Source organism: Balaenoptera borealis (assembly GCF_965194805.1).
Source record: "Balaenoptera borealis genome assembly, chromosome: 12".
Taxonomy (NCBI): domain Eukaryota; kingdom Metazoa; phylum Chordata; class Mammalia; order Artiodactyla; family Balaenopteridae; genus Balaenoptera; species Balaenoptera borealis.
The window spans coordinates 52662265-52676215 of NC_138869.1; the positions used below are offsets into that span (position 1 = coordinate 52662265).

Consider the following 13951-nt stretch of genomic DNA (forward strand, 5'->3'; position numbering starts at 1 on the left):
CACCTCAGCCAGCGTATGCGAGGGCTATGGGTTTAGGTACCACACTCAATGCCTGTGGCTCTGAGGGGCTGGGGTGGGGGCTGTGGTTTCCTCAGGCTGCACTTGGAAGCCTGTTAGTAGGGCTGGAATCCTTGGGGGATGGTGAGCCAGACCGCTTCTGTCTGGGGAGATGAAGCCAGGGTCCTAACACTGGGCAGAGTGGTTTCCTAGCTCCCCTTGGAGTCAAGGTCCGTGGCTCCTGAGATCCTGCTCCCATTGGTCCCTGCTCTTCAGAAGCTGGGGCACCGGGAGACCCAAGGTGCCGGTGTGAGGCTGTGCAGCTGGGAGAGAACAGAGAACAGAGTGAGGAGAGGTGCTAAGAAGCAGTCCACCCACAAGAGAGCGCAGTTTCATGTATTTATTTTTGGCAGGAAGGAAATCATTGCAAATCTCTTGACTGACAATGCTCGCCCCTGGAAACGTGCACATTCTACATGTAGTATTTCCCCAGTGATGCTGGATTGTTTACACATTCAAATGTCCAACAGAAATCCATGACTACCCAGACACCAGCATCTCCACCACTTGGTGGGGGGGGGTGTGTTTGTCTATAGAGAAGCTCCCTGGAGAATGGAACAGGAACAGACACCATCAAATTTACAGTAAAATAGGAACAGAGGCAGCCAGTTGATTTTGCACAGGTATATGCAAGCACTTCAAACCATCCACTCTTCTCGAACCCTGGCATGCCAACTGTCCATCACAGCACCTTTAAAAGCAGAGGCACAAACGTCACGAGTGTTTGACCATAGGGCTGTGTGGTTCTGGATTTTATGAGAAAGCCATCTTTAATATACAGGGTCTTAAAATGTTGCCAGGTTATAGACTTATACAGATTTCCTTTTTATACAAGTTCAAATGCTGCAACCATGACAAATCAGTGTCATTAGGGCATCCTCATGTCTCCAAAATCATCTCATCAAAATTGCACCACATCAAAGGAGTTTCCCCATCAACCATCAGCTATGACACATAGTGCTTCTTTTTAGGATACAGATGCATTGTTTACAAACAGCTAATGGGTGAAACCACGGACCAACACGTAGGATTCCAGAGCAATGGAAGACAGAGCAGTAACAACCTCAGGTGTGCCTGGGCACCTCCACTCAAGGCCCGGCCAGAGATGTGATAACATCACAGTCTACGACCCACAGAATCCTGTTCCAGATCTTAATGTAAAAAATATTTTTCCAGGAGACTATATTTTAACCTGGTACCAAAAGGACCATGGAAACTCAGGAGGTCAGATTTCTCATTTGGCTGAAGAGTTGGGGGGTGTTTTGGTAACATGGTAAGTATATGGCACAGAGAAATAGCTGATAGGTTTCATTAGGTTTTAAAGCCCACAATTTAATAAAAGGTAATAATTAAAAACAATACCCGTATTTACCTTAAAAAACATAAACCCCAAACATTCATCTCATTTCTTGGCCTTATGTTAGAATTCTATTGCTTCATTTACATGTAGATGATTAAAAATATATATATCGATATAGATATTTTGATTATGTACATAAAGCAGAATCAAGGGTTAAAATAAGAACGGAATTTTGGAGTGGGGTCAAATAAGGTGCACAGAATCCAGAACCCTCCGAGGGCCTGCTGCCCTCCTGAGACATTCTGTGTCTGTGGTGGCAGGAACTGGGTTCCACCCCCGGCAGCGCTGCACTGGCTCAGTGCAATGGTGCTCACGGTTTCAGGAATGACCAGGTGAAGTGTCTGGCTCAAGCCTGCCAAGTGTCTTCACTCCATCGGAAGTGGGGCACGATTCCTAGGTTTGATTCCCCTGGAATATTCTAGAATTTCAGTCCTCTCTGCCCCCTATTCCAAATAAGACCTCGGGATGCCAACAAAGAAGGGGGCACAGGTGAGGATCTAAGGCTCTCATCAGGACTGATTTCTGTGTGGATGTCCACACATGTCAGACACTTGACTGCAACATTCAAGACATTTAAGGCAGTGGGTTCATTTAATGACTAGTTTTCCAAATCAAGGTGTATGGCATGTGCAGACCTGCCATGTAACTGTTATTTTCTGTAGTCATGCCTTGCAAGGGGCTGTTTCTATTTTAACTGGCATGTGGATTACTGGGTTTGGAACACTCAGAGCGTGGGGAGACCTGGTTACCCCTGAATACTTACTTCTCTTCTGAAAGCACGGCAGTCCGCAGACCAAAGTGCTGTTGGGAGGACGTGATTGGCAGCTGGCTTCACTATTTTATGAATGAAAGCAGAAAAGAAATTTTACTTTGACAGCTCCCCGCCCCCCACCGTTTTCCAGTCTTCTTAGTGCCAGTCACTCCCACCAGAACTCCGGCCCGACCCATAAAGGACTAAGGCAATGGTGCCAACATGAAAGGGTTCTTTTAAATTATCTTTAAGAGCAATACTTTATAGACTGTCTTATTGTCAAACGAGGAACATGGCACTGCTTAAAAGATCTCACTGGGAAAGGCTGCAAAGGGAGCCCCGGCTCAGGGAGGGGGCCCGTCCTCTCCTTGGCTCTGGGCGATGGGTCCCACATCTAGACGCGTTTCCCCAACCCTCGGCTCAGAAATAGGCTGTGCTTCAAAAGAGAAGACCAAGAGATGGACTCGGGCCACATCAGCGTGGTGGTGGGTTGAGGCCACAGGTTCTCAAGAGAGAACGGTCGGCTTATCAGAAACTCTGAGCTTGACTGCAGTTTGAAATGAACGCCACACCGGTCAGGTGCGCTGGCCCTTTTGTCTTTGTTCCCTTCTGAACTCCCGAGGCTGGTGCCAGGGAAGGAACGCAGTCCACAGTCTGCAACGGGGTGGGACACCTATGTTTCTGACCCTGTCCAAGTCTGCAGCTTAGCAGTGAGCAGATTCTGAGCGTAGGCACAGTGGCAAAGAACAGTGTAACAGCCGCTGGTCAATTCCATTTGGTGGCAGCGCGGTAGCAGCAAAGAAAATTCCCAAACAGCTCCACGGGTATCCAGCTTTTGGAAAGGACAGATTTAAAAATCAATCAACAGATTTTTTTTTAACTATCCAAGGGTTTTAGAGTTTCTTAGAACTTCTCTACCAACAACAACCAAACCAAAAACATACAGAAGTATGGCAGTAGTGTGAAAGCGGAAGTGACATGATGCCACTTTTCAAGGGGAAACTGTGACCTCAAGACAAATTTGTCACCGTCAGAAATAATAATATAAAAGGATCTATCGTTTCCTAAAGCATTGAGCCACACGATTGCGGATACATTCCAAACTGGGTCAGAAATGAATGCACACACTGACACCATCACTAGCAGGGGCCTGACCCTGTGGCATGCCACAGACAGTCGGAGCAGCACACCGGCTGGGAGACAGGCTCCTATGACTCACCCCCATCCCTTACCACCCACCTCCCTCCCACCTTCCAGGTTTTAGAAAATTGTCATATTTATCTTCTTAGAGAAGCTAAGACAATAAAAGACTAAAAGATGTCTGGAAATACGTTGTGTAGAAAAATTAACTCTCAGCTTAAAATAACATTCAAAAAGGCACTTCATCCTGTAGGAAAGAGATTCTGAGTTGGGTCAGCTACTCTGAGCTGGGGTAGAAGGGGACAGGCTGTCTGCTGGAGGGGAGGACAGTTGAAAGGAAGTCTGATAGATATCAAGCTTTTTTTTTTCTCCCATTTTTTTCCTTTTTGGTATGTTTTAAGAAAAGCAAATCCAGTAAAATGCATGTCCCTTTACGAAATTCGTTAAAAGAGTTCATTTTAAAATAGTTGTTTCTGTTCTTAAAAAATAAACCAGGTAGGTATGGCCACATTCGCCCCGTGGCCTGGAGTATGGCGTGTCCTCCCTCTTAGCTCCTGGGGAGCTGAGGCCAGGCGGGTCCCGAGGCTGAGGTTCCGGGGTGCACAGGCGAGAGGCGGGCAGAGGCCGGGGCTACCTACTGCAGAGTCTGTGCAGCATGCTGTACACGTCGTCTTCCTGGCTCAGGCCCTCAAAGAAGGGGATGAGGTCCAGTAGCTCCGTGTCTGTCATGTCATCGAACCAGGACTGCACAGGCACCTGGAAGACAGTGCATGGAAGGGGCAGCAGAACTGTACCCAGGCCTGGGGACTGCTTCTAGCCTGACTGGGTCCCTGTACTTTAACATTTTCTTTGGTAAGGAGGATGGGTACCTGGAAATCATCATCATCATCATCATCATCATCATCATCATCATCATCATCATCGTCATCATCTTGTTCGTTCTCCTGTCCCAAGTAATATCAATCCAGATCTACCTGGTTCAGGAAGGCAAAATTAAGTGTGCCCACTTTGCAGGCATTTGCCTGTTTTGTTTTCCTGCCACAGAAAAGGTGGCCAGGGCGCAGAATATATAACTAGCTTAGCGCCTTGCTAATTCCAAAACGCTCTTGCCGTTGCATTAAACCAGCTTCCTGTACCTCAGAGCACTTGGAGCCAGAGGTCACCAGCCAACACTGACATCAGGGAGCCCACGTAGAGGGCATCAGAGGGCTTCCACTTAGGGTCACTGTGCCAGACTCACGGCAAGGAGAAGTGGACCATTTCCTCCCACGCTTAGCAGAGATCAGTTAAAAGGGGAAGTATAAAATTTCAGGACATTCTGAAGCCATGGGCAAGACAGCATTCTCCCTTAGGTTTAGACAGAGAGGTGGGGAAGGCTGCTAGTGGGTGGTAGCCAGGGGTGCAAAGAAGAGATATTAAAAGAAATGTGGGGAAGCCAAAGAAGTTTAAAAGCAGTATTTTTGACCATTTTACAAATCTAAAGACTGCTCAGAAACATAAAAATTCAGCATGTAATTTAAAAAAAGAAACAAGGTAAGGATTAACCAAAAAATGACTACTCCTGGGGAAGGGGCAGGAATGGGTGAGAGGACAGAAATGGACACAAGACTTCTCTGAATTTATGTTTGCTGATAGTTTTGATGTTAAACTATGTAAATGTGTTACATAATTGAAATAAAATTAAATCATTAAGAAAAAAAGCAACAAAAGATGAACCTTAGTGTATATAAGTTTTTGACATAACCATAGAGAGGATTATTTCAAGTGATTTTGAAACATAGTGTTGTTTGTAGATTTCTCAAAAAAAAACCTAAATGCATTCAATTGTTTTATTATTAGTAATAATATTAAAACAATGCAACTTTGAAGCTATTAAATGTATACTATAGAATAAATCAAATCTGTAATGATGTTAATATCTTTAGGAATCAAGAGTTTCAGCATAAGAGAAGGAGACACAAATACAAAAACAAAAGGAAATTAAATAAAAACTGTTACAACTGAATTGGAAAAACCAACGTGAATTTATGATTTTGTTTTCATTCTAAAAATAAAAATAAGTGTATTTTAGCTCTGTCCAGTAGAAAGGACCGGAAGCAAAGGACATCCCAGTAACAATGAGAACCCACCCAAACTGTGGTCTCTAGCTACCATTTTCATTCTTAGGAACCAGGTTCCATAGAAAAATGGCTGATTCCAGGGCTGGAGCAAGAAATGGACAAGATGAGCTTGGAACATCTTGTTGGACCAGAAAGCAGGAAGCTATCAAAGACTCTTGTTATCTGAAGGGGCATCCACTGGCCAAAGGTGAACATTTGAGGGTACAAAAGGATAATAGATGGACTTAAGTTATAACATAAAAAAAACCCATGAGTTCATAATGGTACCTAAAAAAATTCACTGGTTACTTTTGGAGGTTGCTGGAGCACCAACTCATGACTCTGAAAACTGCAGAATTAAAGAAAAAGAACCAAGACTTTACTCTGACTTCCCTATTCAAACATTCAAAATGAATTTTAGGGTAATCAAGTAGTCAATGAGAGCAAGTTCAATTAAAAAAAAAAAAGAATTCCAGCCAATAAATGCAGAAAGAATGATAGGATTTAGAAATCACCATTTTGCAATTCCTAATGAAATAGTGGATGTAGGTAAGGATCATCAACAACTGCTCCCATTTTTAGGTGAAAGGTCGACTGAAAATTTTAAAATGGATGGATCAGGCTGACAACACCTGAATCCAAAAATCAATTCAAAATCTTTAAAAGTGGGACAACCTGATGTTATATGCCTCCTGATGTGATACCACAGTGAGTACACAATACCAAAGCAATGTATGGACCTTGTTTGGATTCTGATTCAAACAATCCAAATGTAAGAAAATATTTCGAGATGATAGGGAAAAGATGAACACAGACTGGATATTAGATAATATTAAGAAACTGTTACTATTATCAGATGTGATAATGGAATTGGGATTTTTTTTTTTTTTTTTTTGGCCATGCCGCGAGGCTTGTGGGATCTTAGTTTCCGGACCAGGGATCGAACCCGTGCCCCCTGCAATGGAAGCATGGAGTCCTAACCACTGGACTGCCAGGAAAGTCCCTGGAATTGGGATTATACTAAAAAGAACCCTTATCTGTTAGACACATTACAAAATGCATTATGTTGAATTTGATTAACTCATCAAAAGGAGCATATTTAAATATAATACATTTTTAATGTTTGTTCAAATGATTATACACTAATGGAATCTAGTTTGAACTCAGGTTTTGGTTATAAGTGGAGCAACAGAGTTCTGGCCTCAAGGAAAGGACCCTGTTTGGGCTTTTGTTGAGTCTGAGAAACCTGGGCTTGGGAGAAACATCCTCTCCAGGGCCTAAGCTGAGGCCTGGCATGGTGGCCACTGTGGAGGGGTGAGCAATCACCAATGGGGCTGGTCTCTCTTCCCCTGGAAACGAAGGGCGGGCAGTGGGAGGGCGTCTCTCCTGCTCTGAGTCGTGCTGCACCCAGAGAGTCGGCACTGGGAGCTGCCACGCTCCATGGAGTTTTATGTAGGAAATGTTCCCGTTGTCTACTTTTTAGACATCATTATGAGGTGGTAAAGCCTGGCAGTCTTATCTGAAGACCTCACCGAAGTGCTATTCATTCTTAATACTTCTGTTGACGAGGTCACCCAGGCCTTCTAAGTCTACAGGGGTCATGAAGTCCTGGGCAACAGCCAGCTCCAGGAAGCTAATGACAGAACCTTCTCGGTCACAATCCTAAAGATGCTAAGGAGATACAGGCTCATTGAGCCTGCAAGCTCTGCTCTAAGTGCTTTTCACGTACTGCCACCCAACCCTCCAACAATCCTATGAGATCAGCATGCCTATAATCCCCATTTGACAGAGAGGACAACTGAAGCTCAATGGGCATAAATAACTTGGCCAATGTCATGTAATTGCTAAGTGGCAGAGTTGGGATTTCACCAAGGAAAAGGCCAAGAAACCCCGCACAGGTGCTTGAAGGTACAAAAGTGGTTCTGCTTGGCAAGAGAGCTCAGATGGAGCTCTGCGTCCTTTTGCTTTGGGGCTACTTACTGCATTCTCAGGATGGAAGATGTACGAGGCAGGAGAATTGTCCACGATGATCACTTTGCTCAGCTCCCGCCCAAGGCGACTCAGGTCTTTCACGTAGTTCCCTCGATGGAAAACACACGATTCTCGGAAGAGCCGGGCCCGGAACACACCCCAGCGGTCCAGCAGGTCAGCCACAGGGTCTGCGTACTGGAAAGCAGGTGTTACAGTGAAGCCTGGGCGCCTGGAAGAGCCCAGAAGCCCTGACCTCCTGCAGCAAGATCCGTACTACTTTTCTAAAAAGGGATTTAAATAATTGGATGTGTTTCAGATCCTGGTTATTTTCCTGACACCCTGGATTCTTCCATTTCTCTCACTTCTCATACCCAATCCATCAGAAATTCTTGTCAGTTCCAGCTCCAAAAATATCTTGAATCCACCTGGATCTCTCTGTATTGTCACTGCCTCGTCTGGGCCTCTGTAATCTCTGGCCTGCGGTGGCTGCGTGAGCCTCCAGAATAGTCTCCCTCTTCCCCTTGGGCCTCCTTTCCACCCATTCACCCCACAGCTGTCAGAGTGGCCGCTGGAAGACATCTGTCAGGCCACATCACTCCCTGCACTGTCTTCCCGCCGCATTTGGAACGAGGTCCCCTGGTCCCTGCCGGATCCTGTACGCCTGCAGCCGCTTCTCAGCTCCATCTCAAGTCACTTGAGCCACACTGGCTTTGCACATGGTCAGGACCTTTGCACCAGTGTCCCCTCTGCATGGAACACTCTCTGCACGAACTTCTCCTTCTGTCTCCTCATTTTTCAGATCTTGGCTTCCCTTACTACCTACCCAGCCCTTCCTCTCTGGCTACTCTCTGGCCTCACAGCCATTGCCCCCACAGAGCTCACCACCACCTGGGTCCACCTTACGTTCCTGTCACCTGTCAGGGCCCAGGCCTTGCCTGTCGTGTTCCCTGTGACATCCCTAGCACTTGTGGGTGCCTACCTCATAGTAGGGCTCAGTAAATACTAGTTCCATCAGTGAACGAAAGAGCGGACTTGGGATCTGGCTTGTGTGCACGGGGCCACACTGCCCCCTAGAGGTGCTCTGGGCAGCTGGGCCAGCCCAGCCCCCGACTGTCACTGGATGGTGCCCAGACAGCACTTCCATTTACTTGGAGCCCAGGAGTTTTAAGGGAGGGAGTTCAAGCCCCGCTCACAGCTGGGGTTCATCCAGCTTGGCCCTATTCCATGGCCTGGGGGAATTTCCCCCAAAGCAGGCTGAACTGGATAAAGAAATAAAGGGGTTATCCCTGAGGGAAAATCTTCATCTAGACTGAGTGTCCTGGGCTGAAGGCAAAAGAGTGGCAGCTCCCAGCCCGACGTTAGGTCAGGCCTCAGCACCAAGACCCAAGTGAGGGGCACAGCCAGTTTCCCTAGGGGCCCAGAGGCTCTGCCAGGGAGGTAGGAAGCACCCGAGGCTGGTGGTCTTGGGAAGGCCAGTGGCAGAACACACAGCAGCCCAAGTGCAGAGCCAAGGCAGGCACGGCTGCAGGATGCAGGGCTACAAGCAGCATCCTGGTTCCATGGGCTAGCCCTCCTCTCTCCAGAGACATCCTGATGGAGCAGAGTCCAGGAGGAGGCTGGATTTCCTGCCAACCAAGTGGGGTGAGCTCAGGGCTCTGCAGTTTTCTGCTGGTGAGGGTAGCCAAGTGCCACGTGGGTTGTTTTTAAGGGGCTGACTCTAGCTAATTTCTTCATAATCATTAACGGTGGCGGTGGCATATATCTTTCAAGGGAATGTCTGAGTCTGGGGCTCCAGGCCTTGGAGATGAAGGTGGGGAATATAAGCTTCATGTGGGCAGGGACTGTCTCTTGTTCTCTGTGGTATGCCTAGTGCCTAGTACAGTGGCTGACACACAGTATATACTTGCTGGGTGAGTGAATGAAGGAAGGACACTAAGATGGGGAAGCAGACACGGAAGGGCTCTGACAGTCAGCAGAGGGTTGCTTAGGCCCCCGGGCGGCAGGCCAGGAGGTCCTCTGCACCAACAGTGCTGGCTGGGGCCGAGCCCAGAGCCAAGCACTGGGGAGCGGCCACCTGTCAGCAGAGCTTGTGCACCAGGGAGGAGAGAAGCTGGACGGCTAGACTTGAGGGCTGATTTGGCAGAGCCAGCCTTGGGTAGCAGCAAGAGAAGGGCTGGAGAGACAGATGGAGGGGCAGGTGGGAGCCGTCCAGGAAGAGCGACTGAACAAGGATGTTTAAGCAAGTGCTGGGGATCATGCCAAGAAAGAGTGCTTTCAATTTCACCAAAGAAAAAACAGCTCTCAGTCCACCAGCATTGTGCGATCTTCCTGTCTGTTATATCTTTGGTTATCACTTCAGGCTCCTTGGCAGCCCAGAGCACTGTCAGAAAAGCCATCGGCACCGCAGCACGATTAGCCTTGGTACCGTTCATCTGAAAGGGTACCCACCAGGGAAGACTACGCTTTTCCTGAGGCCACGTTCTCTTTTCAGTATGCAGAGGTCAGCCCAGGGCTTTGGATTCCCTCGCTACCAGCCTGGTGATGAGCTTGGCAGAATGTGAGCAAGTGGGGTTCTCTCTCACCTCAGCCATGACACAGAGATGGCCCAAACCAGCAATGCCCAGCCTGGCAAAGCAGCATGTCTGGGAACTCGGGGTCAGAGTCCCCGACATGCAGAGAAGGGAGCCGCGCAGAGACAGAACATGGGGGAGGAAGCTGCCTGTGGGTCCTTGGAGCAGGTCTGCAGGCAGGCAGACAGCTAACTTGGGCCCCAGAGAGCTCATCTTTGGGGCCATTCAGGGTCCCTGAGGTGCCCATGGAGACACCGGCAGTGCCATCAACAAATGGATGGCATTGGCCCCATCAGGGTCAGGGTTTGAGACATGGTCATGGCAAGGATCTCTCCTGAGGAGCAGGGCCTGCTCTGTCTGCCCTCCACACCACGCACGTGCCTCCGCTCACCTGTGAAGGCACAGACTAAACCACACTGGGGACCCTGTGAGCCTGCCAGTTCCCTCAAACAGTAGGAGAGGGCCAAGAAACCACTCTCCTTGGTCAGAGCCAGTGTAGATGCTGGGTCAGAGATTCACACCAAACCACAGGACCAGAACATGTGTGAATTATTTTATCATCATGAATAATTATGGTAATAAAGAATGAACACCAGGAGCAGTTACCATGTGACAGCGCCCAGCACAGCACATGGGACCCGGCAGGTGCTCCACGGACACCTGCTGAATAGGAGTGGGGCCCCGTGCTAAGCTCTTTATGGGCACGATCTCATCTGACCCACCCCATGAGGTAGATGGAATCATCCCCATCTTACAGAAGAAATGAGGCGAGAGAAGTGAAGCAACTGGCCTGAGGTCCCAGGGCTCATGAGGGCAGTCACAGCTCTCATTCGGCCCCAGCAGGCGGATGAATCTTTGACCCTTATCTCTCCCTGAAACCCGTGTGAGCTAACCCAAGGGCAAAGAGGCCTGAGCCTGTAGCCAGTCAACAGATGAGATACATACGCCCTTTCTTGGTTACACTGGACACATGTGTGGTTTCCTGGTCTGTGGATGAGTAGCTTCAGCGGCCGCAGGGAGCAACTTCATGGAGCACTTGTTCCCAGTGCTGTCGCTATGGTAACCCACAAGCCTCTCAGGCTGGTGCCGTGCACATGGCCTGCATCCACCCCACCTGGGGTGGGAACCTGTCACCATGGAGACAGCTTCCCCCACCTTAACAAAGGGCTGCTTGACAGGGGGCATGGGTGGAGGGGCTGGGCGCTCAGGGCTGGGGGCAGGACCCACCTTGGCCAAGCTGGCAGTAAAGAGCACACACTCAAACAGCTGCCCCATCCTCTGGAGGAACTCGTCCACGTGTGGCCGCTTCAGCACATACACCTGCAACGGCAGGGACAGCACGCCGGTCAGTCACAGCAGCCGCTGCGAAAGGCCTGGGGCCCGGACACCCTGCATAGGAAGAATTCCTAACCAGGTTCCTGCCTCCTGCCCCTTGGTTTAATGTGGTACGTACGAAGGGCTGTGCAGTCAGATATGGCGCTTCAGGCCAGACACACCTCAGACTGGGCTCCAGGTCTGAGTTGGGAGCAGACGCCCCTCCCAAGGGGGAAAGGGAAGCTGACCATGGTATTGAAGGTCCTGGGGATTTTCAGAACCAGTGAGTGGAAGGGTTGTGCCGCATTTGTGTGACACAATTCCTTCATTTCACGTGCGTTTCGCGGCACATGCTCTCAGTCAGGCCTTTGTGGACACAGGCTGTGGTCTGGGGTAGTCCTTTCGGGAGGTCAGGGCCTGGCCCCATGCCCGGCAGGCCTGGGATTGCTCCAGCTGCCACCTACTCTGATTGGAACCCCTCCCTCGCTAAGACGGCCCGGGGTGGAGGCGCAGGCCCAGCAAAGCCGAAGGAAGGGCCTTCCTTGTCGGCTTGGGAAACCATCTACGTGACCCCACAAAGGTAACTCTGCTTGGGTCTGCTCCAGAAACAGATGCTTCAGGGGACTTGAAGCCCGCCTACCCCAGGCCCCGGAAGCCAGCCATCAGGAGGAGCCGCCAAGCAGAGGGGGGCAAAGAGCGGCCTCTCCTAGAGTGGCTGGGCTCTGCTCCTGACTGGGGAGCCTGAGCAAATGTGAGGAAACATGGGAGCGGGGAGAGAAGGCAGAGCTGGCGAGAGAAGACAGAGGAGGTGGGAGGAGGGAAGAACTAATTAAAACTTGAATAAATTCCATCTGAAATTAGCCATTTCCCTAAAATAATTCAAACTTGTTAAAATTCAATTCAATTCACATTCGCTCAGTCCCAGCTCTGGGCTCAGCCTGAAGCAGTTACAAAGGTGAGTGAAACACAGGCCTTGCCCTTGAAGAGCTCACAGTCTAGAGCAGACATACAGAAAAATATATCAAAATAAACATGTGTAATGAAAGCTATAGTAGAGGGATAAATTAAGGATGATTAACTCCCCTCTCAAGGGGAGGGAATCACAAAAGGGAACATTTGGCCTGGACCTTGAAGGATGAATAGGAGTTCACCAGGCTGATAAGGATGAGAAGTGAGCTTCCAGACAGAGGAAACAGTATGAGCATGAGACCTGGCCTGAAAACGCTTGGGGTGTTAGAGAATGGCCAGAGCCCTGCATGACCAGCCCTTCAGAGGCAGCAATAAAATAGGGGGAAATGGGGGTAGAAAAGGCTGAAGACGAAATGTGAAAAGCAGGCCTGGGCGAGTATGCATGGGGCCATAAACAAAGCAGGCTGGATACCTAACAGGACGAGTAACAGAGGGGAATGGGGCTCTGCCCCACACGGAGGATGTGCTGCTGGTAAAGGAGTTTACACAGAGCCAGGACTTGGTGGGAAACATGGCTGACTGAAAGGGTGTGTGGAGTGAGGGGCCAGAGGAGCAGGATGGCTCAGGGTGGGTGCCCACAGGGCTCTGAGGAGCAGGGTGGCCTGGGTGTGGGTTGAGGGCTGGACCTGTGGCTGTAGTAGCTCCAGGCCCGACTTTTGCCCACGAGGCTGCTTGGTGCCAGGTACGGACCCGGCCTGCGGTCCTCAGTCTCCCTGGGAATACTGCTTGGAAAGGAAGCTTTGCTACACGCGAAGGGCAGAAGACTGGTTTGGGAACTCTGGTGTTGGTGCCTCTGGCAGAGAGGAGGGTCCTGGGCCCGGAGGCCAGCGTCCAGGTCCGCGTCCGCGTGCAAGTAACCAAGAATAGGCCCCTTGGGACCTGCACAGCCTATCCTGGATTACTTGAACGAGGCCACGGCCTTCGCCAGGGCCTTGGTCCTCCTCTGGGCGCCTGTGGCTTCATTCCCTCAGGAGAGAGAGTTTCTGACCCCAGCTCTGGGGTATCTACCAAGTGAATCATAGCACAGTCTGGAGGGCTGGGGCAGCTGGGTGGCTCCTTCGAGAATGGGCTGGCCATAGCAGGTCAGGTCCTGAGGGCCACGCTCACGGTCACGAGGAACGAAGGATTAATTTCTCTCCTAATTCCTGCCATGCCAGTGGGCAGCCTCTCCTTTGTCTCATTATCTTGTAACACGAGCCAAGATAATAAATGCAGAAGCCTTAACTGCTTCTCAGATGCTAAGTTAATTCTGTTGACGCTTCTGCAAATGTTAAATGCCCAAGTGCCTGCCATTTTGGCTCCCTGATGGCTTTTAAAAGTGTGAAGTGTGGAGACACCAGGGACAGAGTTACCAAGGGAGAGTTTTCCTCCTGGGATATAAACACACCAGGCCAGAGACTCTCCCTTTAGATCTTGGGGTTGACAAGGAAGATGACTGGATCATCCTTGTGGAAAACCTACAATGTCTTCCTACAATGTTTCCAATATTTCATAAATGAAACTATTTCCAGAGGAGCTTCATGAAGAAAAAAGGAAAATAAGGGAAAAAAAAATCAGAACAAAGATGTACGCCAACTGACTAGGGCATCTTTATTCAAAGCTGCCTGCTGATCCAAAAAACGCACACCCTTCCTCCTTTCCTTTTTGGGTTGGATTTTGCTAAGTATTCACTGGAGAACACGATGCAGGAGTGACAAGGTGAGTCTAGACTGGCTGGCCT

At 49.3% G+C, this 13951-nt stretch overlaps 1 protein-coding gene across 10 annotated transcripts in view; it reads right to left on the reverse strand.

The window, feature by feature from the left end:
• Positions 1-4: 4 nt before the first annotated feature.
• Positions 5-13951, reverse strand: part of CTDSPL (CTD small phosphatase like) — a 126179-nt gene continuing 112232 nt past the window's right edge. For 4 of the 10 annotated variants that reach the window (XM_082348740.1, XM_082348738.1, XM_082348735.1 and 1 more), the window contains 4 exons: positions 11176-11268; positions 7388-7573; positions 3947-4064; positions 384-3000 (listed from right to left, as the gene is read on the reverse strand). In XM_082348740.1, coding sequence (XP_082204866.1) covers positions 2873-3000; positions 3947-4064; positions 7388-7573; positions 11176-11268 — 525 coding nt within the window. In that variant the 3' untranslated portion in view covers positions 384-2872. Of the gene's footprint in view, positions 321-383; positions 4065-7387; positions 7574-11175; positions 11269-11902; positions 11927-13951 lie in introns of those variants that run through there. The other 6 variants (XM_082348737.1, XM_082348741.1, XR_014232903.1 and 3 more) reach the window with 6 other exon arrangements.